The sequence below is a fragment of the Ochotona curzoniae genome, unplaced genomic scaffold (assembly GCF_017591425.1).
Source record: "Ochotona curzoniae isolate NIBS_2020 unplaced genomic scaffold, NIBS_Ocur_1.0 scaffold_4505, whole genome shotgun sequence".
In the NCBI taxonomy this organism is placed as follows: domain Eukaryota; kingdom Metazoa; phylum Chordata; class Mammalia; order Lagomorpha; family Ochotonidae; genus Ochotona; species Ochotona curzoniae.
The window spans coordinates 1,576,500-1,600,986 of record NW_024467118.1 but is presented as its reverse complement, the minus strand read 5'-3'; the positions used below and the strand labels follow the sequence as shown (position 1 = coordinate 1,600,986).

The 24,487-nt window shown below is 64.6% G+C and overlaps 1 protein-coding gene across 2 annotated transcripts; it reads left to right on the top strand.

Annotated features, from left to right (window-relative positions):
- Window positions 1-3,375: 3,375 nt before the first annotated feature.
- Window positions 3,376-23,949, top strand: HTRA3 (HtrA serine peptidase 3). 2 transcript variants are annotated; one of them, XM_040966038.1, is made up of 9 exons: window positions 3,376-3,764; window positions 8,602-8,706; window positions 10,840-11,062; window positions 12,822-13,016; window positions 13,441-13,473; window positions 14,508-14,622; window positions 21,714-21,762; window positions 23,211-23,306; window positions 23,756-23,949. In XM_040966038.1, exons 1-9 carry the CDS (start codon window positions 3,376-3,378, stop codon window positions 23,919-23,921), a joined length of 1,371 nt encoding a protein of 456 aa, XP_040821972.1. In that variant the 3' UTR covers window positions 23,922-23,949. The 2 variants fall into 2 exon arrangements, with proteins under 2 accessions (XP_040821972.1, XP_040821971.1); XM_040966037.1 differs by having other exon boundaries at window positions 3,376-3,769; window positions 8,607-8,706.
- The last annotated feature ends 538 nt before the right edge of the window (window positions 23,950-24,487 follow it).

The window sequence follows — 24,487 nt, the reverse complement described above, 5'->3', positions numbered from 1 at the left end:
TTCCCAGGCTCTCTGGGTGGCTGGAAACTGAGCCCTCCGACCCGCCCCTCAGCCGTCGCTCCTCAAATGCAACGAGGTCAAGAGGTCAAGTGGACAGCTGAGCCGGGTGGGGCTGGACAGCATGTCCCGTCCTGGGCGCTCACGCCCAGCTCCTCTTGTCCGCCTGGGTGAGGGTGCTGAGTTCTGAGAAGGGCTGCTTGCCGCCAACACGGACCCGCCCGGCTCGGCCCTGCCCTCCTCAGCTCCACCCAGGCTGACCCAGGCCCTGCCGGCCGGCCCTGCCTTGGGCCAGCTTCTGTGCAGAAGGCACGAGTGCCCTGGTCGGGCCTGCCCATCAGTCCTGCAGCCACTTGCTGTGTGGCCCTGGGGAAGTTGATAAACCTCTCTCCACCTGCACAGGGAGCTAGCTGCAGACCCCAGCTTCCATGGGCAAGCTTCCCTGGGGCCAGAGGGGCCTCGGGGTTGTGGATTCAGCCCTGCCCTCTGTCTCCTGCCCTGCTGGGAGCACTCAACCCCCTGACCCGAGGTCCCCTCCCCTGTGGCTCTGGGGCCAGCAGAGGGGAAGCTCAGAGGCAGCCCCTGCCGATGAGGGGCCAGGGCTGTGCGCTCGGTGCACGTGGGGGACCCCTCCGTCCCCAGAGCCGGGAGCAGATGCTGATTCTGGGAGGGACTGTGGATGTGTGGTGAGCTCCCTGTCCCTGGAGATGTGAAAGGAGGCTGGGGGGATGCTGAGCGGGGGTGACTGTTGCCTGTCTGAGACACGTCTCCCTGCCAGCAGAGCATCTGCCTGGCTGAGCCCACCAGGAGAAGGTCAGGGCTGTTCTGGGCCTGCTGCCAGCCTCTCGGAGCCACCGGAGCCTGGCAGCGCAGCCAGCACCTGTGGGAACAGCCCAGGAGGGTCCCGGGACACCGGGAGCGGCAGAAGCAGTGACATGGGAATGGACCTACCTGGCTCCTGTGTTTTCGGGGGCCCCGTCCCTCCCCAGGAGTGTCTGTTGTGCCTGCACACCCCTGGGGCCAGCTGGTGCCTTCGCGTGGACATGGCCAGGGAGTCAGTCCCCAGCATGCAGCCCTGCCGAGGCCGGGCTTTGCCTGGGAAGCCAGGGGCTGCACTCCGCGCCCCTGCCCTGTGCAGAAGCTAATGATGCTAGGAGAGGGTGCTCCTAGGCCCCTGTACCCCGGCATCCCAGCACCCCGAGGCTTTGCCAATGCCACCCGCCCCACGCACCTCTTGTCCTACGTGTCAGGCAGGGGTCAGCCGGCGGGGCTTAGAGTGGGCATTTGGGGAGGGTCAGGGCCGAGGCCGGGCTGGGCCTTGGTCCCCTGGGAAGGGGGCTGCTGAGGGCCTGTGCTGTGTCATGGCCCCCACCCCAGGCCCGGGCCCCAGCAGGGGCCACCCTCTGAGTCACCCATGCTCGCACGCAGTAAGGCTTATCACAGCGAGGTGTGGTCGGGATGTCCAGTGAAGTCCCCGAAGTGATGTCAGCCATGACCTCATTCTCACCAGGGTCAGGTGCAAGGGCAGCGCTGACTCCCCGTGGAGGGGGAGGGCAGGACACGTGTGTCCACTCCTTCCGGGCCATTCTGTCTGTGCCTTGAGGGGCGGGAGCAGCAGGAGGCGCCATCGGCCCTCCTGCCTGCCCTGCTAGTTACACTGCAGGCGCCTCTGGGAGCTTCAGGGACATGGAGACCCCCACCCCGCACCTTCTCCACCCTGGGATGGCTGTCCTGGTGTGGAGCAAACCTTACAGATGTGTCCCACTTGGATTCCCCTGCCAACCGCCTGTGAAAGGCCTGCCCAGCAGTGTCGGGGCGACGTGCTCTTGGGGGAGGCTGTGGACTGGGCCTGCAGACAGGCCCGGGTCTGTCCTCTCTCCCAGGATCCTGGTGCCCACCCAGCTGAGTCGTGTGTGGGGGTACCTGCGCAGCCTCAGGCCTGGGAGCCCAAGGCCTCGCCACGCGGACCTGTACAGATGAACTTCCCAGCTGCACATGGCATATCTACAGGGTGACATGGCCCCAGCAGACGGCGGGGCCATGCCCGGGCCCAGGAATCCTGGAGCAGACCCCCGGAGCCCTGCCCCCTGCTGCCCAGCTCCCCAGCCCCAGCACTGAGACCCTCTAAACGCCACCATCTATAAGCGGGAAGGGATGTGTGCCAGCACCCCTCCACCGTCACCGCTCCTCTGGGCCCTAGGGTGCCTGGTGCCGTAGCATTGCCCAGGCCCACACGAGCGCTGGGACCCTCCTCTTCATCTCTAACTGGGGTGTCTATGAACTTGGCCAAGAAAATAAAACCTTTTTTTCCACCAATTCCAGCTACAGCTGACGCCTTCAGCACCGCTGTGCAGCTGAGCCTGCCAGTGCGACCCTGGACAGGCCGAGGCACCTGTGGCAGGGACCAGGGCTGCCGGTGGCTGCATCTCACAGCCTGCCATGCGGGCCCCACCATGGTGCCCCTTGGCCACCCAGGGGGCTTTTATCTTACACGCTAAGGAGGCCACCCCAAGGGGAACTCCCCACTGTGTGCCAGGCAGCCGAAGGGAGGGTCGGCTTGCAGGAGCGGGCTGCTGGCCAACGTCCAGGGGAGGGTCGGCTTGCAGGAGCAGGCTGCTGGCCAGCGTCCAGCCACCTTCTTCCACCCACCTCAGCCCCCATGGCTCGCCCCAGCAGCCCCACACACAGCACACACGGCACACACAGGCATGGGGGCAGGCCTGGGAGGAGCTGTACAGCCTCCCAGGTGTGTGGGGCTGAGGGTCTGCAATCACCCCGGGGGGCCAGGCTGCCCTGCTCACTCCCCTTGCCCGGAGGATGACCCAAGGCACAGAGCTGCTAGCAACCTGCAGCATCAGGGTGTGGGGACAGCCAGGTCTGGGGACACCACCCCCTCCATGGCTGGGAGAGCAGTGACCCGTCCAGGGCCGTTTCCTGGACAAGTGTCCCAGGGACAATGCCAGGGCACCAGGAGGACAGGTCACTCCCCACGCGGATAGCTCCCTGCAGAGAAGGGGAGGACCGGGGAGGAGTCCCGCCTTGTTTATTTGGGATGTGTGTGTATGGGGGGGCTCCTACCCACGCGCCCGTGGGACTCGGCCACCCCCCGCCCCGTGGTTCCTGGACCAGGCCGGCCGGAGGGTGGGTCGGAGCCCGAGAAGCGCCCAGCGGGGGCCGGCAGGGCCGGGGCGGGGCCGGCGGAGGGGCCGCCCGCCCCCGGCCGCGAGGGCGGGCTGCGGTCTCCTTTAAACGCGCCCGGGCCCGGCGCCCGCAGACCCTCGGCCCGGGGAGCCGGCTGCTGCGACGCCCCCGCGCCCGCAGCCCCCTGCGCCGGCCCGCTGCAGCCGCCGTCCCGCCCGGAGTCCCGCGCCGCCCGCCATGCAGGCGCGGCCGCTGCTCGTGGCGGCGCTGGCCGCGCTGGCGCTGGCCCGGGAGCCCGAGGCGGCGCCCGCCCCGCCGTGCCCCGCGCGCTGCGACGTGTCGCGCTGCCCGAGCCCGCGCTGCCCCGGCGGCTACGTGCCCGACCACTGCAACTGCTGCCTGGTGTGCGCCGCGAGCGAGGGCGAGCCCTGCGGCCGCACGCACGACGCGCCGTGCGGGGAGAGCCTGGAGTGCAGCCGCGGCCTGTGCCGCTGCCGCTGGGCGCAGCCCGTGTGCGGCACCGACGGGCGCACCTATGCCAACGTGTGCGCGCTGCTGGCGGCCAGCCGCCGCGCGGTGCAGCTCTCGGGGACGCCGGTGCACCAGCTGCAGAAGGGTGCCTGTCCGTCGGGTAAGCCGGGGGCTGGAGGGGGAGCCTGAAGCCCGCGGGGCGCAGGCCGCACGCGAGGTCTCCGCGCTGGGCGCCACTGGACGGCCCTGTGGGAAGGGCCCGAGGTGGTGATGGGGGCATAGCGGACCCGGGAGCCGATTGCCCACCCCGCCCCCGCCCCTGCTTCTGGCCTCACCGCAGCTGTTCCGTGCCTGGGGTCCCCCGTGTGCCTGTTGTGGGGTGTGGCTGAAAAGTATCAGCCGGTGCGCCCTCCCGGGAAAGCCCGCTGTTCCCTCCTTGATGCGGCTGCAGGTGCTGAGGCAGGTGAGCAGGTAGGGCCGGGGAAGGCCGGCAGCTGCGACAGGAGGCTCCCGCCCCTCCCTCTTCAGAAGACACAGCTGGAACTCCTACTTTGCTTTCGCTTTGGGCCCAGTGTGCCCTGAGACACAGCTTGGAGCTGGGGCAGCCGCCGGGCTGCAGGTGGGGGATCCCGGGTACCTGGGAAGCTTGCCGAGGGGTGTCTCGCTCTGTGGGGAAGGAGATTTGCCGGGCACAGAGTATTGCTGGGGCAAATGCGCCCGGTTAAGCCCGGCTGGGAGTAGCTGGGAATAGCTGGAACGAGGGATCAGTGGGGACCGGGGCGTGGCCAGACCTGGCGCGGTGCCCCCGCACCCTTCATGGACTGTCTGAGTGTGATGTGGCTCCAGCTCAGGTGCACCTCCCCGGGCGCCGTCCACCGCGTAGGCAGCTGCTGCCCGGGGGATGCCCGCTTCCTCCTGGCCCCCTGCTCTCTAGCCCAGCTCAGACTGTGCGGGAGCCTGGTGGGCGCGGGCGCTGTCTGGTGGAAGGCAGAGGGGCTAGAGGGCAGGGCAGGGGTGTGAGGCCGTTCACAAGGAGGGGCCCTGGCTCCCGGCACCCCTGCTCCAGGCCCCAACTCCTGATGCCACCACACTGGTCAGCAAGCAGCAATCCCTGGCTTCGGAGGGACTGAGCGAGCCTTTGAAAAGTCCATGGGAAATAGCGCTGGCACCGTGGTATAGTGGATAAAGCCACTTCCTGCGGCACCAGCATCCCATGTGGTTGTGGGTTCAAGTCCCGGCTGCTCTACTTCCCATCCAGCTCCCTGCTAACAGCTTGAGAAGGCAGCAGAGGCCCGGGTGCTGTGTCCCCTGATCCCAGGCGGGAGACCAGGAAGGAGCTCCTGGCTCCTGACTTCAGATTGCTCCGCTCTGGCTGCTGCGCCCATTTGTGGAGTGAACCACTGGAACCAACTGGCAGGAGACCTTTGTCTCCACTTTGCGAATCTGCCTTTCCAACTAAAAGAAAGAATTCTGTTAAAAATATTTTTTAAAGGATTTGGAAGATGCAGATTATGAAAACCTGCGTTGGTAGTTCATAAAATTTTCACCGAAGTAAATTTAGCTTTATTTCTTTGAGGACTAATTTTCCTTATTTGGAAGGCAGAATTAGAGTGGGAGAGAAAGGGAGAGAACTTGCATCTGCTGGTCCTGGCCCCAAGCGTCTCTGACAGCCAGGGGCTGCTTCCCGGTCTCCCATGGGTGCAGGGTCCCAGTGCTTGGTTCCTTCTCTGCCGCTTTCCCAGGCGTGTTATCACGGATGGCAGCAGTTCAACCCACACCCCACAAAGCTGGGCCTTCAGTGTGGCTCCGTTTCCTATTTCACAAACTGCGGAGCCGTCATCGTTAAGCCTCCACCAGGGGAGGGTGGAACGGTCAGCCATGTCAGCCGTGTGCCCAGTGCCTCCGCCATGTCCCAAGGTGCGCCCTGCTGCCGGCGAGACCCAGCTGCCCCGTGGGCGCCCGGCTGCCGGGCCAATGGCGGGTACTTCCCTGCTAGGCCGACTGGTGGGTGGGGATTCGCCAGGGTCTGCACCCAGCTCCGGCCAGAGCCCCAAGACCCTGTAGCCTCTTGCCCTCATCAGCAGGTGCATGGGCTTGTGGAGGGCTCGAGGACAGCCAGCAGGAGGGAGAGGAGGAGGAGGCCGCGTTCCCAGCTTGGTTGTGCAACCCCAGCAGGTTCGGCTGAAGTCTGTTGGTTGTGTTTATTTAAGACCTTTTGATTGCTAATCCCCTGGGGACCCAGCAGGCCAGAGGAGGACGCCCCTGTCCCCGGCCTAGCCCCATTGCAGTCCTAAGCCGAGAGCCAGGGCAGGGCAGCTGAGGAGGAACTGGGGGACCCGGCAGAGCTGGAGCTGGGAGCTTGGGGTCCGGCTGACCTTCCTGAGCTCTCCCTCCTGACTGCCTGTCTCCTGTCTGGGTTGCACTGGGGTAGGGGTGCCACCTTGGGCCATGCTCCCAGCCCAGGCCAAACTTCGGTTTGCATGTGTTCCTGCGGAATAGCTTGGCCCCGAGTCTCCGTCCTGTGGCCGTGCACCAGGCAGCCCCCAACCCTGTGGGGAAGTGGCCATCCTGCCTCAGGGCGTGGGGTATGCGAAGGGAGACAACCTGTGGCCACAGGCCCCTGGCTGCAATGCAGCCATGATTCCTGTCTAGTGCCCGGAGAGGCCACAGCTGCATGCATGCAGTGCGCAACCTGCACAGCTGTGCTGGTGCCCCAGCCAGAGCATGGCAGATGGAGCAGGCCTGGCCTGCTCTTCTATATGTCCTGCTCTGCGTGGCGTGACCAGACACGAGAGCTGCAGATGCATGTTGGCCACATGAGTGAACTTTGTGCCGGAGAAGGAGGAATTGAGGAAGAGAAGGCGCCAGCGGGCGGTGCTGTGTGCCAGACACTCCCACGGGGGCTTCATGCTGCCTGCTGGGTCCTTGTCCCAAGCCCAGAGGCTCAACTGATGGGACCTGGCCAGACAGGGAGGGCTTCCCGTAGAGGGAGGGCTGGGGCTTTCCTGCCGGTGGCCATGCCTCACCCTCCCAGGAGCTGGCCGCAGCCCAGGGCAGCGTGGAATTGCACAGGGGGAGGAACCATGCTGGCCCCAAGCCCAGGCCAGGACTCTCAGGAGGGTTGCACAGCCAGGCCCGCGGACCGAGAGCCAGCATAGTGTGGGAGCAGGGTGTGGGTCAGGCCTGGCTGTGGCCCGTGCCTGGGCCTCGCGTGGCAGGATGTACTGAGGTCAGACGCTCGGAGCCCCAGGGTGGCCTGGGTCCAGCGCTGGCAGCAGGCGGCCAGACGGGGCCCCTGTGGGTGCTGGCCTCAAAGGGCCAGAGGGGTTGCTGCGGGCATTCCAGGCATGGCTGCCCCTCTGTTGATGGCCCCTCTGGCCCAGCCCACAGCTGCTGGGCAGCAGCCGGGTCTGCTCATCGCAGGGGGCAGCGGCCTTGGCCTTGAAAGACAGAACTGGTTCTATCCAGTGTATGCCAGGGCATTCACACACACAGGGCGAGCTGTGCCTTTGCACACCTGTGGGGAAGCTGGCCACGCTGGCACCTTTGTCTAGAATGCACTGTGCAACCTGTGCGCCTGTACCAGGCAGCCCTGTGGGTGTCTGTGCCTGCCACCTGTCCACAACGTCCTCCGTTTCCTCATCAGCTTCCTGCCAGCTGCCCCCGGGCAGAGGTGCCCAGCTGCAGCCCTGAGCCCAGCTTCTGTTCTTGTAGCTTCTTTCGCGGCCCCTCTCCCCAAGAGTGCCATCGGACAGCTGCCCTTGACCGCTGCACTGTCCATTCCTCCTGCCGGAAGCTCCCAGGGCCTGGAGTCGAACGGTTATTTTTTGAAAAACCAAAACCAACAACACGCAGTGAACCCTTGCAGGGCAGCCGGGGCAGGCTGCTGACTTCACGACTTGGCCGGGGGACGGGCTGGGGGCGGGCTTCTCACAAACCCCAAACAAGCAGTCTAAGGCGGCTGGGGTGTTGGTGTGCAGAGAGCCCTGTGCCTTCCCACTGACTCATCGCTGACTCACGGCGGGGGGCGGGGGGAGGACCCGGCCCCTGCCCCCTCCACCCACACCACCCACCCAGGCTGCCTTAAAGGGACAGGCCAGGCAGGGCCCCGAGGCCTACTCAGACCCCCAGGGGGTCTCAGTGTCCAGGGCTGTGAAATGGGCCCCATGCAGGTATCCCATGTGTATGGCCCCACCGTCCTCCCATCTGAAACCCAATCTTTGGCTGCCCTGCCCTTCCCTGCCCTTCCCTGTTCTGGCTGATGTAGGGTGTGGGGAGGCAGGTGTGCCCCCCGGCCTAGGAGTCAGGGCCCCGGGTGTGAGGTGGGCCATGGGGGGGTCTTTGGAGACACCGCTGGGATGCAGGAGCTGCCCCCCCCCCCCCCCCCCCGCCCGGCTCTGGCCTCAGGCCTTGCTTCCTGGTCTACAGGCTCATTCTGTTTCCCGGTGTATCACGGGCCCACAGCAGACCGCAAGAATCCCCCCAAACTGTGCCGGCAGGTCGTCTTGAGCAGTAGGAGCGGCGGGGGCAGTCCAGGCTGTGGGGACCCCCTGACAGTTGTCCCCTGGGGCCGCGTATGCAGGAGCCCGTCTGACCTATGGGGGCCTCTCCTCGCGGGGCCCATGCACAGCGCCTGGGGCTGGTCCCGATGTCTGGAGGCCCCTCAGCAGCAGTGCCTGTGGGACCTGCAGGGGAAGCTAGAGGCTTTGGGCCACTCACATGCGGGCGCCACTGCAGCTGACAGCAGCAGAAATGCTAGCCGGCGGAGCGCCAGTGGGTGCAAGGCCTGGCAGGCAGGCAGGCAGGCAGGCGGGACGCGTGGGTGGCCACAGGGGTGAGCCTGGGAAGGGCACCCACAACGGGCACTCACGACGTGCAGAGCCGCCTCCCACCGGCTCCAGCCCTGCCCACTCTGAGTCCCGGTGGGGTGGGGGGCCGACGTGCACGCGGCCAGGGTCCCTGCGTGGAGGACACACCGGCTGCTTCTGCCAGTGCAGGTCTCCACCAGCTGACAAGCCCACGGTACAAGTTCAACTTCATTGCTGACGTGGTGGAGAAGATCGCCCCGGCCGTGGTGCACATAGAGCTCTTCCTGAGGTGAGTGAAGCCCCCTGCGCCCACGGCCCCCTCCCCCGTGCTGAGCCCGGGGGCCGAGGACAGGGCAGCGGGCTGTGGGATCAGGCCGGCCTCACTCGCACCGACGCGGTCCGAGTTCCGAGGGACTCCTGGGAGTCCTGGCTGAGGGCTGCGGACAGCTGCAAGGTGGGGGGTGTGCAGCCACGAGGGGATGAGCGGAGGTCTCCCTGGGGGACACTATGCTGTGCCAGTGGTCTCCCATGCCAGCCTGTCCTGCTCCCCCACGGGCACCCTGCCCTCTGCCCTTGCCTCGCCAGGGTCACAGGCTTGTCTAGCCCCATTCAGACTAGCCACTCGTGGGAGGCCTGATGCCTCCCACCCACATGAGTTCTCACCCTCGGGGAAGGGACCTTGGCAGTGCCTACTGCCAAGGCCCCTCACAGCCCTGGGCTCTGGGTGTGCCGGGAGCCTGCAGCAGCCAGGGAGGCACAGGCTGCCGGCAGAGACGGGGCCCCTCTCTGATAGGGATCAGCAGGCAGCCACTGGCTCAGGGACTCCTCAGGGTGGGGGTAAGGGGGTGGTGAGCCACACCCCTGCAGCCAGCCTGGTGCTGGGTCCGTGGGTCCTGGCCCTATGTGTCCCAGTTCTCTCCGTCTCCCACAGGAGAGAGCCAGGGCTCGTGTGGGTGCACCTGCCGGGTCCCCAGGTCTTGCCGTGTGCCAAGTCCTTTGCATTAGCTTCTTTCCTGCCTCCTCCTGGAACCCAGGAGCTGGCTGTGAGCTTCTAATGTCCTGAATGGGAACACAGAGACCGGAGAAGCACCCCCAGACCCACAGGGCACTGAGCTAGCCTGGGCATGACCCCTCCCCCCACACTCACCCCTCACCACCCTGCCCCCGGGGCCCAGACCCCCAGACCTGTCATTGAGGAAATTACCAGCTCACAGGGTAAGTGGCAGGTGGCCAGCCTGACCGGGGGCCCTGGGCACCGGCCCAGAGCCAGCTAATGACGGGCTCAGCCTTGGAGGTGGGTGTTGTGTGGGCCGAGGCAGACGAGATGTGCATCGCATTGAGCCAGGGGCCTCTCACTGCGCCCTCTGGCCCAGGCTGCAGCCGTGAGAGGGCCAGGCACCCGGGGCCTCCTGCCCATCCTAGGCAAGTCATTCCTGCCTCAGTTTCCCCTCCTGCACAGCAGAGGCTGAGGGCTAGAGACCTTGGGATGGTCTAGCACCTGCAGGCCCCACATGGAGGGGACCCTACCGCCTACCTGGCTGCTGGGGGTTCCTCGGTGCTGTGGGCGTGTTCAGCCTGCCGCCGCCCCCCTGCTCCCCTGGGGCTTCTGCCCAGGTCCCTGAGTCCAGCTGGAGCACCTCTGAACTGTCCTACATGGAAAGTCTTCTCACTGAAGCCCCCGGGCCCGAGCTGGGCGCCTCTTCCGACCCGCAGCACCTGCTGGTAGGACGAGGCCTTCAACATCCAATAACCCGATCCTGGACTCGGTGGCCGCGCTGCCGTCACCAGCATTTCCTTCTTAATGTCCTGTGAATGCCAGGCTGGGCTGGCCCCCTGCCCGGGAGAAGGTCGGGAACTGCATCCGGCCTCCCTGCCTCCCCCTGCCCTGGCAGCAGCGTTGGCATTCCCTTACTGAGAGCCTGTTTCCCGAGGACTTGAACAGCTCGTCCGAGGCCAGGTCAGGGAGCTCATGGAAGATTAGGATCCCGGCCCGTGGGCCTCCCGTGCTGTTGTTGGCCATAGCGGGCGCCGGGCCTGCTGCGACACAGGTGGGCTGTGTCAGCTGTCTCCCTCATTATCTGAAAGACAGAGACACCCAAAGGTGGAGAAACAGCCTCCACCCCCTCATCCCCTCACCCCAGGCACTTCCCAAATCCCAGCGACAGTTGGGGTGTCCATCCGGGGTGTGGATAGAGGCTCAGGTCAGAGGTGACTGTGGCACCCAGGTCGTCACTGGTAGCTGCCCAGGGCGCTGGTGGGCAGGTGGGGCCAGGACTTGTCCCAGGAGTGCTGGGACGTGGTGGAGGCGTGCCAACATGCCCCTCTCCCTCTGGCTGCGAAATGGCTGTGGTTTCAGTGACTTGGCTGACACCCAGGCAGCGGGTGGCAGAGCCAGGACTCAAACCTGCTGTGCTGCCCGCAGGCACCCACTCTTTGGCCGCAACAGACCCGTGTCCAGCGGCTCTGGCTTCATCACGTCCGAGGCCGGCCTGATTGTCACCAATGCCCACGTGGTGTCCAGCAGCAATGCTGTCACGGGCCGCCAGCAGCTCAAGGTGCAGCTGTACAATGGGGACTCCTACGAGGCCACCATCAAGGACATGGACAAAAAATCAGACATCGCCACCATCAAGATCCACCCCAAGGTGAGCGGCTGGCGGTGTCGCGTGCCGCAATGCCAGGCCTCAGCCAGCCTTCCCACGGCGCAGCAGGGGACAGAGCCCTGAGGGCAACAGGCCAGAGGCCGCAACCCCTGCTCTGCACCAGGACCAGGGCGGAGGAGGGGTCCCTCATTGTCCTGGAGATGCTGTGCCCAGGCTGGGTGAATCCCCCATCACCCCCACCAGAGCCTCCTCCTCCTCTCCGGCCGTGCACACTCCTCTGCACTGGCCACAGCCACCCCAGGTGGTGGGGCCTTGTTCTCGTGGTCTCAGGTGAGAGATCTGAGGTTCAGGTGTAGTGGGTAGCTGCCCCAGAATGGGGGGCACTGCCTGCTGGGCTGAGTGCCCTGCTGGGCTCAGGCATGTCCTTGGGTCAGTCCCTGCTCAGGACAGCTGGAAGGGGGTCACACAGCAGGGTTCCCTGCGGCTTAGGGGTTCAGACTTTCTCCTGGGACAGGGCTGGACCACCCCTGGCAGAGACCCTGTCTGCAGGGGGGCAGCCTGGCTAGTGGGCACGTCATCCCTCGTGCCCATTACAGGGGAGGAAACAGAGCAGGCGGCACCTTTCCTGCTGTGCCCATCCACAGACCACTGGTCTGGGTGCAGCATGGAAACCGGGGACCTGCGGGGGTCGTGTGAGTAGCAAGAGGGGCATGCACCTCAGGCTGCAGGCCCTGCAGTCTCCATCATGACTGTAGCTTGGCCAGAACAGGGCAGGAGCGCCAGGGGCAGGTGTGGCTGGCGGCAGTGTGCCAGGGGCAGGTGTGGCTGGTGGCAGGTGCTGTGCTGGCGGCAGTGTGCCAAGGGCAGGTGTGGCTGGCGGCAGTGCGCCAGGGGCAGGTGTGCTGGCAGCAGTGTGCCAGGGGCAGGTGTGGCTGGTGGCAGGTGCTCCAGGAGCAGGTGCACCAAACGTGACAGATGTGTCATGTGGCTGTGGGCAGTTTCAGCTTGAGGCTGGTTGTTTTGGGTTTTCCTGGTTTAGTATTTGCGTTTATTGGAAAGGCAGAGCCCAGAGAGAGGTCCCCTCCACTGGTTTCACTCCCCAAGGGCCCACAATGGCCAGGACCAGGCCAGGTCACAGCTAGGAGCTGGAAACTCAGTCTGGGTGCCCCATGTGGGTGGCAGGAACTCAGCCAGGTGAGCCGCCACCTGCTGCCTCCCAGGGAGCTGGAGAGGATGGTGGGGACCGGACACTCCGGCTGGGGACACAGGTACCCCTGGTAGCAGCTTAGCCAGTGCCCACCAGTTGGAGACCTCCTCCAAGGAACCTGCTGGGGAAGGGAGAGCTGGGTCGGGGGCTTGGGCCATGTCTCCGCTTCCGGATGAGGAGTGGAGCAGCTACCCCAGTGGGCACTGGTGACCTCTTGGATACCGTGTCCAGCTGTGGGAACACCTGCCTGTGTGTATCCTGGACTGGACAGGGGAGAGGCTCCACCTTGCTACACAGCCCACCCCTCTTGGGGGTCCCAGACATTGCTGGTGGCCTGGCTTCTCCCACAGCGAAGGGGACAGAGACCCAGGCCCCCCAGGCCAGCACACACCCGCCAAGGTGGGTTCCACCTTTCAATGTGTCGGCGCAAATGGGTGATGGGGTGAGGTGATATCCGAAGACAGGGGCATAGAAGGGGCTCCAGAAGTAGACAAAGGGGTGTGGCCCTCCTCCTTGCCCATCACAGTGGGGGCCAAGCAGGTGGCAGACGCTGAACTCATTCTCCACTCCCCCGCCACCCCATGTTCGCCCCAGGAAAAGCTGCCGGTGCTGCTGCTGGGCCAGTCGGCCGACCTGCGGCCCGGCGAGTTCGTGGTGGCTGTCGGCAGCCCCTTTGCCCTGCAGAACACGGTGACCACGGGCATCGTGAGCTCCGCCCAGCGGGGCAGCCGCGAACTGGGCCTGCGCGACTCGGACATGGACTACATCCAGACAGACGCCATCATTAACGTGAGTCCCCGTGCCCCGGGCCGCACGGCCGCCCTGCCCGCTCAGCCTCGTCCTGGGCGGCTGAGCCGGCTGCCCAGCCCAGCCACGGTGCGGGAAATGCCTGTGGCCAGGTCCATGTTCTGTGCAGCCAGTCCCCTAGTAGTCCCCCTGCCCGGGTGCCCCAGGCCAGTACCCCATCCGGCCTTGTCCCAGTCTGCTACAAGGCACCAGCTGGTGGCATTGTCCAGGCGCTGGCTTGCTCAGAGTGCTGGCAGCTCTGACCCGGCCCTCGGTCATCTTCATGTGTACCTCAGTGTTCCCATTTGTGAGGTGGGCACTGTGCACCAAAGCCCTTCAGTGCCTCTGCAAACACTGGGTGGAGTGAGGGGTGGGTGGGACGGCACAATAGGGTCCCAGCTCACACCCTGCTCTCTCCCCCCCGTAGTACGGGAACTCCGGGGGACCCCTGGTGAACCTGGTAAGTGTCCCTCCCTCCGGACCGAGCCTTGGACCCCCTGGGGCTCTGCTCACACTGGGAGCAGGGTACAACCCTGCAGGGGTGGGGAGCGGCACACTGCTTGGTCAGGTCATGGCCAGATTGGAGGACAGGACCCAGGAAGCACCCAGGCCACTCAGAGCACTGGTGGCCTTGCCCACTATCCGGGGGAAGACAGCCTGGGGTCAGGGTCTCTGTGAGGGGTCCTGTTACTCTGCTCCCCTGCCTGGGCCTGTTCACAGCCCCAGAGTTGGGTCCGTCTCATTTTGGGAAAGATTTTGCCCTTCAGAGCTCCTGGTTCCTGGGGTGTGAGAGCAGGTCACCAGTCGTGGAGATGAGGTGGCCACGTGTGGATGAGCCCCGGGGGCTGGGAGCACCCTGTGTTGCTCTGGCTTTGCAGCTAGCATGCACTCCAGAGAGGCTTCCTGGAGGAGGTGGCATTAGCACACTGTGGTGAAGGAGGCTGTGGTGCATGGGGAGACATGCAGAGACCCCAGGGGCTCAGGCAACTGGGCTAGCGGAGCTGACTGGCTGGGCCGGGGCTGGGGCTGCCTCCTGCCCCTTGGGCACTTCTGTGTGGCCATAGGTGGGCCCTGGGGCTGGGGGATGCTTGCCTGGGTAGAGCTGAGGCTGGAAGCCAGGCCACGGGGACGGATCTTGGTCCACGGGATCCTCGCGAGCACCCAGGACCAGGCTCTAGGTTGCCCGGATCCAGGACTCTGCTCCAGCCAGGTGGGCTGACTGGGATGAGCCAGCGTAGAGTGGGTTCAGTTGGGGTCCCTGTGGGCCTGGGCACATGGTACTCTGTGTGCCGGCCCGTTGGCATGTGAGCTGGGGGACCCTGCGCTGCAGCGTGGGCAGGAGGGGAGCCCGCAGAACGCAGAGGCCAAGAATCGGTCATTGGCCACTGTGGGAACCAGAGAATACTTGCTCCCTGGCCTCAAGGCTGGCCTGGTGGGTGGCAGATGGTGCTGGCCCAGCCCTGCCCGCATCGCAGCGCTGTGTTCACCCTCCAGGATGGGGAAGTGATCGGCATCAACACGCTCAAGGTGGCGGCTGGCATCTCCTTTGCCATCCCCTCGGACCGTATCACGCGCTTCCTGGCCGAGTTCCAAGACAAGCAGGCCAAAGGTACGGGGCCGGCCCAGAGGGCAGGCAGCTGGGAGGGGCACTCCAGGGTCGGGGTCTTGCCTCCCAGCCTCGGGCCAGGCTCAACTGCAGGTACAGTGCCAGACTTACGCTCCCCTGAATCGGGCCCTGGGACCCCAGGAGAGCCACTGTCAGCCTCTCAGCTCTCCATGCCTCGACGCCTCCTCAGCTCCTGGCCGGGCTCGTTCCCACTGCTTCCTTCCTGTGGTCTTGGCCATCACACTGGGGCGCTTCCGACATGCTCCCCAGTGCTCACAATCTGACACTCTTTCTTCCTTCCAAAGCCATCCTCTCCACATCCCTCATCCCTTACCTATCCACCCATCCACCCACCCATCCACCCATCCACCCATCCACCCACCCATCCATCCACCCACCCACTCATCCATCCATCTATCCACCCACCCATCCATCCACCCACCCATCCACCCATCCATCCACCCACCCATCCACCCATCCATCCACCCACCCATCCACCCATCCATCCACCCACCCATCCATCCATCCCACCAACCCACCCATCCACCCATCCATCCATCTACCCATCCACCCATCCATCCATCCACCCACCCATCCATCCATCCACCCACCCGTCCACCCACCCATCCGTCCACCCACCCACCCACTCATCCATCCATCCACCCACCCATCCACCCACCCACCCATCCATCCATCCATCCATCCATCCATCCACCCATCCACCCATCCATCCATCCCACCAACCCACCCATCCACCCATCCATCCCACCACCCACCCATCCATCCACCTACCCATCCATCCATCCACCCATCCATCTACCCACCAACCCACCCATCCACCCATCCATCCACTCACCCATCCATCCATCCACCCACCAACCCACCCATCCACCCATCCATCCACCCACCCATCCATCCATCCATCCATCCACCCTTTCTTCTACTTCCTTTTTCTTCCTCTATCCCTCCATCCTTCCATCCCCCATGCACCCCCTCTTTCTGCCACTGGGCCATCCAGGCTTCCTGGGGGGTGTTGTCCATTCCAGGGGAAGCAGAACCCAAGGCCACCCTGATTTGTGGCAAGACCCCAGCTCAGCTTCCCTCTCCTGACCTCATCCAAGCTGGGTGCCTGGCCTACCTGCCAACCACTGATGGCCATGTATGGCTGGGAGAGGTGTGCCCAAGGCAGCCACCTCCCGGAGGGGCCCGCAGCCGCCCCTGCCCAGAGCCTGCCCTCCGCGCATCTCCGGGCTGTTCACACCTTCTCTTGCCTCTCATCTCCTCCCAGCCCCCTCACCAACACTACACTGAGAGCAGGCGCTCCCTGTGCCTGCCCCTTCTTCATGACCCCGCCAGCCAAGCCTGCCACCCCCCACCCCCGTGCTGCCAGGACGGGTACCCCGAGGACCGGTCGTATGAAGAGCTGCTCTGGAGGAACCCCATCTGTTCTCCATGTCCCCAGAATTGGGACAAGCCGCAGCCAGGCAGGACCTGCCGTCGGCACAGAAGCCAAAGGGTTCCATCCTGTGTTGCCCCGGGGGGAGTGTGCAGTAGCATCCTGAGTCCTCTTCTTCTCGGCTGCTAGGAAGCTCAAAACTGCTGCACCTCGAGCCCAGCGTGGTGCCGGTCCCTCCCCTGCTGACCGTGCGTCCAGGTTGGGCTCTCCCTGGGTCTCTGAGCGTCTCTACCCTGTGCCATCCCTTGGAAATCTGCACAGCTGTGCGGGCGCTGGGGTGTGGCCAGGACCTCGCTGCCTTGCACAGGGACTCCCCTGCGCCCGGGGCTGTGTGGCCTCACAGTGCATCGTAGCAGGACAGGATCCATCATGTACCGAGTGTGGAAGTTGGCTCCTGATTTTTTTTTTAATAAAAATTATCAAGTGGTCCAAACCCCGCTAATCTACAGTTGTTTACAGCCAGCAGTCTGTGTGATGGTTAGATAGCTGTGGGGAGCTCGCGGGGTCAAGGTCACCATGGGCCTGGGCCAGGAGAGCTGCAGCCCCATGCTGGGCCCCACTTTGGTGTTTTGTAATTGTTGTTTTCTTCCTGTACTGGAGGAAGGGAAAAGAGAGCAAGAGAGAGCTGCTCCCAGCAGCCCAACCGCATCGGTACCCGGGATGTGGGCCGGCCACTCAGTGTCACTGCAGGGTCCCCAGTGTGGAGCCTGTTCCGAGGGCACTGCCCAAGCAGGTTCAGCAGTTCTGAGGTGTTGATTTTGTTGTTCCAAGCTTGGGGAAGTCCTCCCAAGGCCCACTGGCTGACACAGTCCACCTTAGGGTCTCTGCTCCCCCAGATACTCGCTGTCAAAACTTCACTGGGAGAGCTGTGCAGTTTGTCCTGCCCTCCGTGGTCCTGGACGTCCTCTGCAGGCCTCGATGAACTGGCTGTCATGTCCCGATGTGCTTCTGGGCGTGCCGTCCACCGCACAGGCTCCAGCACCCGAGCAGGCCCAGTTGTGACCCATGTATCCCACGGTCAGCGCACAGCTCCTGTGATTGGTTGGCGTTTTGAGACTCAGTCCAGCTGGGGGAGCCCCACTCTTGGCTCAGCCTGTCCCCCACTTCAACCTGCACGCACACCAGCAGTTGCAGTTGTCTAGTCAGTTCTGTCTCCAGCCCCATCTCATATGCACGCCAGTGCATGCTGCGGCCCAGTCTAACCCTGCCCACCTCACGCTCGGACCTCATACACGCCAGCAGGAACTGCAGCCTAGTCTGGGTAACCCCAAAAACTCCCACCTGGCCCGTCCCAGCCTTCATGTGCATGCCTGTATGTCAGCAGACTTGTCCAGTTGGTCCCACGTCCCATTTAGCTCTTGTACATATCAGCGGACATTATAGCCTAGCTCAGCCTAGCCGACCCTTCTATCCAGCTCACACTCATGCCTGCGGGTACTACCACCTCTGCAGCCAGGCCTGCCAGGCCTGGTTCTTATGCTCACCTGTCAGAAGTCCCAGCTCATGCTGGTGGTGCTGTGGCCTAGCCCAGCCTGGACAGGCAGCCCATCAGAAGGGTGTCACAGTCTCCCTACAGGGCCCACTCCCAGTCCTAACCTTGTGCTTTTCAGGTGGCTCTACAGTCTAATGACAGGACTTGCCCCAGCCCAGCACCTGCCAGCTGAGGCTGTGGCACAGCCCAACCAGCCTGCACTTATTCTGGTTGCTACATGAATGAGCTCACTTAGCCCAGCCTGGCTCTCCCCTGGCCCAGCTCACGTGTAAGCTGACAGGTGTTGGAGCCCTGCCTGGCCTAGTCTGCTTCCAGCCCAAGTTCTCAGGCAGTGGGAACAGTGGCCCAGCAGGAGAGCCTTGGCAACCCCCTCTGGGGTCTTAGGTGTGCAAGTGGGTGCTGCAGCCTCGTCTGGCATGGCCCGCCTCACCTTGCCATTTGCCAGCAGGTCTGTAACCTAGCTTGGCCCAGCCTGCTCCCAGTCCCAGGTCATGCTGGCTCGTGCTGCAGTCTAGCCCTGCGTGGGCAGCCCCCAGTCCCCACCCTAATGTGAACCGGCTGGTGTTGTGGCCCGACCCTGACTGTCCCACATCCCATCCTGGGGCTCACTTCTGCCAGTTGGTGCTGTGAACTGGCCTGGCCCTACATGCCGCCAGACCTGAGCCACAAATATGCCATGGGACTGTAACCTGGCCTGGTCTGGGCTGCTCCCAGCCTCGGTTCTTGTGCTCTCCTGCAGCGGCTGCATCCCGACAGAGCAGCTGGCCCCGGGAGGGCTTGGGGCTCATCCAGCCTTAGGACTGGTGCACGTGCAGTGGGGCGGCCCCAGGAGCCGAGGGCAGCTGTTCCTCTGGCCTGGCCAGTGCGAGACCCCGTGACCAGCAGGGGTCAGTCGGGGGTGTCTTGCGATCTGCAGGCAGCCGGGAAGAAACTGCAGGGCTGGGGGGTAGCAAATGCTTATTCTCTGTCTTGGGGGGGTCACGGTGGTCTCGGCACCCCGTGACTGGCCAGTGCTGAGGCGGGGCGGGGGGAGTGGAGACACGCCTGGCTCCCACGTGCTCTCGGTGGCCTGGCCGGGCAGCGGGGGGCAGCGGGGTGAGCTATGGGTGCGTGGCGTCTGTGCTGAGGAGGGCTGAAGGCGATGACCTGTGATGTGGTTGGGGGCGAAGTTGGCGAAGTTGGACACCAGACTCCAAGCGTGCTGTGTGTGGGACCCCAGAGTGTAGCGAGTTTTTAAAATGGTGTTTTGTTCGGGGGCATTTGGTGTGACCCCCTCAGGCCTTGTTCCTGTCCCCGGACCCCAGGACCCACATGTGATCACCCCTCCCCTGGCGCTACCACACTACAGGCCGGGTCTGCCTGCGGCGCTGGCGGGTTAGACCCCTGGTCTGCCCACCTCTCTCCTCCCTGCCCCCATCCCCTGCAGCCTTGGTTGAGCTCTGCATGCTAGGTGCCAGGCACTGGGACCATCATCTATTGGGTGCAGGCCGGAGCAGGTTCTGATGGCTGAAGTGGGCCCACACTGCCTGTACCCCCTCCATACCAGCTCCCACAGACAGCCCAGCCCTCGAGGAGCCCAAGCTGCTCTCTACCCTGGAGGTGGCTTTGCCTGCAGCTGCTTCTTGAAGGCACGGGAAGCTGCAGAGCCATGGTGATCAGGGAGCAGCTTGGCCGGGCTCCAGCCTCGGGGACTGGATGCCAGCTGCAGAGTGGCACACCCTTCATCGCACAGCCCAGGCATACACCTCCGATCTGGTCCCTGCTTGCCAGCTCTCAGCCCATGTACCTGCTCATGGGATGACCCCTGACCTTGCCTTTAGCATGCACCAATGCTGACCACCATGGCAGCTCCATCTCGCCCCTGGCCAGGGCCACCAGGGGACTCGCTCCCTGACCCCGCCCCACAGACCCTCCTACAGCCAGAGGGGCCCTCCCTAAGCTGAAGACTTCCCAGCATCTGCCACACCCAGGGGTCTTGCCTCCCACCCACTCCAGCCCTGCCTGGGACACACCTGCTGCCCATCAAACTTTGATGAAGTGTGTGCGAAATATTTTGTCCACTTGGAAAACTCGGGTGGTTGGTGTTCTCTTTAGAAACATGATGTGGACTTCTGTGGGGGTGACGGGCACCCAGACACTCCCTCCTGGGGGTGCGGGAGCTGGGGGAGCTGGGCTCAGGGGCAGGACCAGGTCTCCAGCCAGGGACCACCCCCACCTGGGGTGCAGTCATCCTGTGACAACCATCACGCTGGACACTTGCCCCCAGTGGGGACACGTGAAGTGCTGCTGAAATCTCATCGCTTCTATGAGCTGTGCGTTTGGTGCCAGAGCTAAGAAAGCCTTGTTGACACTGCTGCCCGCCTCCCCTCCTCTCTCCCCTCCTCCCCTCTCCCCTCCTTCCCTCTCCCCTCCTCCCCTCTCCCCTCCTCTCCCCTTTCTTCCTCTCTCTCCCCTCCTCTCCCCTCCTCTCCCTTCTCCTCCTTGCCATGTTGGCCATTTAGTGATGTCTCTTACTGACTTGCAAGGCAGGAGTCTTTCTTCTTTAACTTCTCGCTACAATGCCTTACTGGTGTCAAGATGCAGGGCCGAGCGTCTCCGTCAGCCACGTGCCCTGGTCCTTGTGGGCTGTGATGCGAGGGTCTGTTTTGTGATCTCTCTAGCCGGTGCAGTGGGTGTGTTGCCGGCCCCTCTGGTGGCCTGTGGACAGGGTCCCTGGCTGGGTCCAGTGTGGATGGCTGTGCGTTCCTTCCCAGCGTGACATCTTTCCTTTCCCACCGGCTGGAACTCTCTGGAGTGGTGCATGCCAGTGGCGGGGTGGGCCTCCCGGCCACGCTGCCAGTGGCGGGGTGGGCCACGGGGCCGGCGTGCGTGTGTTTCGGGCTGTGGAAGTTCCCTTCCGTGTCTGCTTTGCATCAGGCATGGAAGTTCCCTTGTGTCTGCGGCTTTCTGGGCATCCTCCGAGGCAAGGATGCCTCCTTGGATCTCTGTAGCAAATTTCATTGGGTTTATTTTTAAAATTGAATGTTTATTTTATTTGAGACACAGAAAATGAGGGTGCTCCCACCCACTGGCTCACTCCATAAACACGCGCAGTCCCCAGGGTGGGACAGACTGCAGCCGGAGCCGAGCCAGCCTGGCCTCCCACCAGCGGCTCCCTGCCTGCTCGGCAGCTGGGGGCGGTCCAGGCCCTCCCGTTGGGATGTGGGCCTCTCAGGTGGCATCGGAGCACCTGTGCCCTGAAACACCCAGTGCGCCTGCGCCGTGTGCGCGAGGCCTGCGGGTCTGCGTTCTGGGCTGCGGGTAGCAAGAGGAGGTGTGGGAGGTGGCTGTAGGATTTCCCACTTCTGGAGCGCTTTCTGTGGCGTTGGTGGCATTCCTTGCTGTGACAATCGGTGCGAGTGCCCTGGAAGACCCTGGGGACCCCAGATGGTATTTGTGGGCGAAGCTGCCATGGGACCGTTTGGTGACCCTGAGTGTCCTGGTCTTCAGAAGGGAGCCTGCTCGTCCCACCCGCTCCTCGTGCCCGGCCTCCTCCTTCACCCCGGGCCATCTGGGGCTCCGTGGAGTCCCGTCTCCTTGCTGGTGGTGATGGCAGCATCTTGCCTGGGCCCAGAGAGCCCCTTCCTGTCCCGCCGGGCCGTGCCGCCACGTCCCGTTCCCTGTTCTGCCGAGCCGCACTCTCATGTCGAGCTTTCTGCGACTGTCTGTCCCGAGACTGAAGTGCACAGCAGCATCCTTGGTTTGCTGTCCCAGTGCCGCCTCTTCCGGGAAGCTTCCTGGATTGGTTTCTGCCTGTGACTCAGGGCCAGGCCTCCAACACTCCCCGTCCAACAGCTGTGATCGGTGCTGCCGCGGGTCGGGGGAGGCGGACCAGGGCGTGGGTTCTGGGGCATCGGCCGTCTCCCCCCCTCCGGGTGAGGTGTGCAGCTTGGGGAACAGATGCTGGCCTGCTGTGGGGTTGGGGACTGGTTCCAGAGACTTGGGAAGAGGCAGCTTGGAGCCAGCAGTGCACGGGGAAGCTGGGGGCTACTGCTGCTTTCTGATCCTGCCCGGCCGGGGGCGGGGGTCCCAGTCCTGTCCACATCTTCTCAGGGCTGGCCGCTTCCGTGCTGGCCCTGAGCGTGCCCTGCTGTGCTTCCCTTGCAGACTGGAAGAAGCGCTTCATTGGCCTCCGGATGCGAACCATCACCCCCAGGTGACTGTGGAGGCAGCCCCTGCTGGCCCCCGCTGGCCCCTGCTGGCCTCTGCTGACCCCCGCTGGCTTCTCCTGGCCCCCGCTGGCCCCTGCTGGCCCTCGCTGGCCCCCCACTGGCCTCTGCTGGCCCCCGCTGGCCCTGCTGGCCTCCATTGGCCCTGCTAATGCTGCTGACCCCTGCTGGTCCTGCTGGCCCCTGCTGGCCCCTGCTGGCCTCCACTGGCCCCTGCTGGCCCAATCCCTCCACCACTGCCATCCCCAACATCCTGGCCCTGCCAGGCTGGGCTCCTCAGGGCTGCTCTCAGGCTGGGAGCCACTGACCATGGCCTAGGCCTCTCTCTGTGTGCCTGGCACGATTCTCTGGCTCACCAGGTACCCTGTCCCAGTGTCACCTCTTCCAGGAAGCTTCCTGGATTAGTCTCTGAAGGCTGCCCTGACCACGACAAGCCACTGAGACTTCCCACAGCTCCGCAGGCCAGAGTCTGACAGCAGGGCATAGCAGGGTCACCCTGGGCAGCTCTGGGTGACCCTGAGGTTGTGGCCATGTCACCCTAGCCTCTGCCTCTGTCCCCGCATGCCTGCCCTTTGTGCACCTGTTCCGGGCCCACCCTGTCCTGTCCCATCATCGCAGCAGCCCCTGGACACTGGGCCCCCCAAAGCCAGTCTCCAGATCTTTACACAAACAGAGATCTGATTCCAAATAAGGCTGCGTCCCGGGGCACTGGGTGTGCCCGAACACGGGGGCCCTCTGGGTGTCCTCTCTGCGGGCCCACCCCTGGCTGCCACCCTACCACTGCACTGCTGAGACCACCCCACCCCGCCCCCACCTGCTGTGAGCTCGCTGGGGGCAGGGTTCTGCCTGCTAAGCCTGTGGCTTGGCTGCTAATGCCAGGTCTGATGCCAGCCGACACCTGGAAGCCCTGAATGCGTGTGGTGAAGAGGGGTGGGTGGGAGAAGGTGGGAGGGGAGGGGAGGGGAGAGGAGAGGAGCAAAGGGAGGGGAGGGAAGGGGAGAGAAGGGAGGAGACGGGAGGGGAGGGAAGGGGAGAGAAGGGAGGAGACGGGAGGGGAGGGAAGGAGTGGGGCGCAGAAGCAGGTGTGAGCAGGGAGCTGCACTGGGAGCCAAGGGAAGACCTTGCCAATCAAGACTGATGTGTCAATTTATTGTTGGACGTGTTTGTTCTTAACCCATCCATCTACCTATCCACCGTGAGTCCATCTGTCCAGTCTCTGGCATTCATTCCATGACTCGGCCATTGTCCGTCCCATCCCCTCCGTGCCGTCAGCCATCTGCCGTTCCTCCTTCCCACCAACCACCCTCCAGCCGTCCCCACCTCCTGACCTCCCTCCCCGCCCCACACTGAGTGCCCTGGCCCTGGGGGCGGGGGCTGCTTGGTGCTAGGGGCCAGGCTGGAGTCCGCCCCCTGACCAGCTGCCTCCTGCCCCCAGCCTGGTGGAGGAGCTGAAGGGCGCCAATCCCGACTTCCCGGCCGTCAGCAGTGGCATCTACGTGCAGGAGGTCGTCCCCAACTCTCCAAGCCAGAGGTAGGCTCTGCGGGAGGCAGGGAGCCGGGGCCATGCTGGGGCTGGGCTGGCTCTGCGGGCCTCCTGTGGCTGACATTTCTGGGAGGGGCAGGGGTGCCACCGTGTTCTCTGCGCTTTGCCTGTGCCCAGAATCCAGCCCCTCAAGGCTCTTGGCAGGTAGTTCTGCCACCCGTGCCCGGCTTGCCACCAGGCTCGGGAACTGCAGGTGGTGGTACAGTGCCAGGGCAGAGTGGAGAAGCTCAGGAGGCCGCTGGCTGCAGCCGCACACCCCTGTGCAGGAAGGGGGACCCACGTGGCCTTCTGGAACACGCCCGTCCTCCCGCACCAGGCCCCAGCCAAGCTGGGGAGTAACCATGAGCACGGGCCCTGCACACCTGCAGCCCGGAGTCCTAGCCTGCTCGTCCCAGTGCAGCTCACCCCAGTGACCTTGCTTGTCCATCCCTTGGCAGAGGAGGCATCCAGGTGGGTGACGTCATTGTCAAGGTCAACGGGCGCCTTCTGTCAGACTCCAGTGAGCTGCAGGAGGCCGTCCTCAATGAATCGCCTCTTCTGCTGGAGGTGCGGCGGGGCAACGACGACCTGCTCTTCAGCATCATGCCCGAGGTGGTCGTGTGAGCCGCGCCAGGCGGGCAGACCGAGGACCAAGCACTGCTAGCCGCGCCCAACGGGGCCTGCAGCAAGCGCCAGCTCCGCGTGGGGCCCCCGCTGTCAGTCTCCGGGATCCCACAGGGAGCCGGGTGTCCCCTCCCCCCACCCGGACAGGTGCTCCTGAGGTCAGTTCCCAGGAATGTGCACAAAGAGTCCCACCTCCACCTCCGCCATCCCCTCACCCAGCCCGCCCAGCTGCCCACTGCCCCGACATGGCCCCCCTGCCCCTCCCCAGGCTGTGCCCACCATATGTGACAGGGGCTGCCCGCCCTGCCCCCGGGTGTCCCTGGAGTGGATCAAGCAGGTGCTAAGTGACTGTCCCCTGGCTGCTGAGCCAAGCCCTGCCCCGACCATGAGGGACTCCCTGCCCCCGCACCCCACCTCCACCCCGTACTGCAGGAAGCCAGCAGGGAGAGGCAGGGCTGACACCCCCCACCCCACGAAGGCCACCGGCCGCCTCCCCAGGTGAGCTGGGCAGCTGTGTGGATGCTCTGAGCTGCTCTGCCTCCCACCACCTCGTGGCTTGGGCTGCC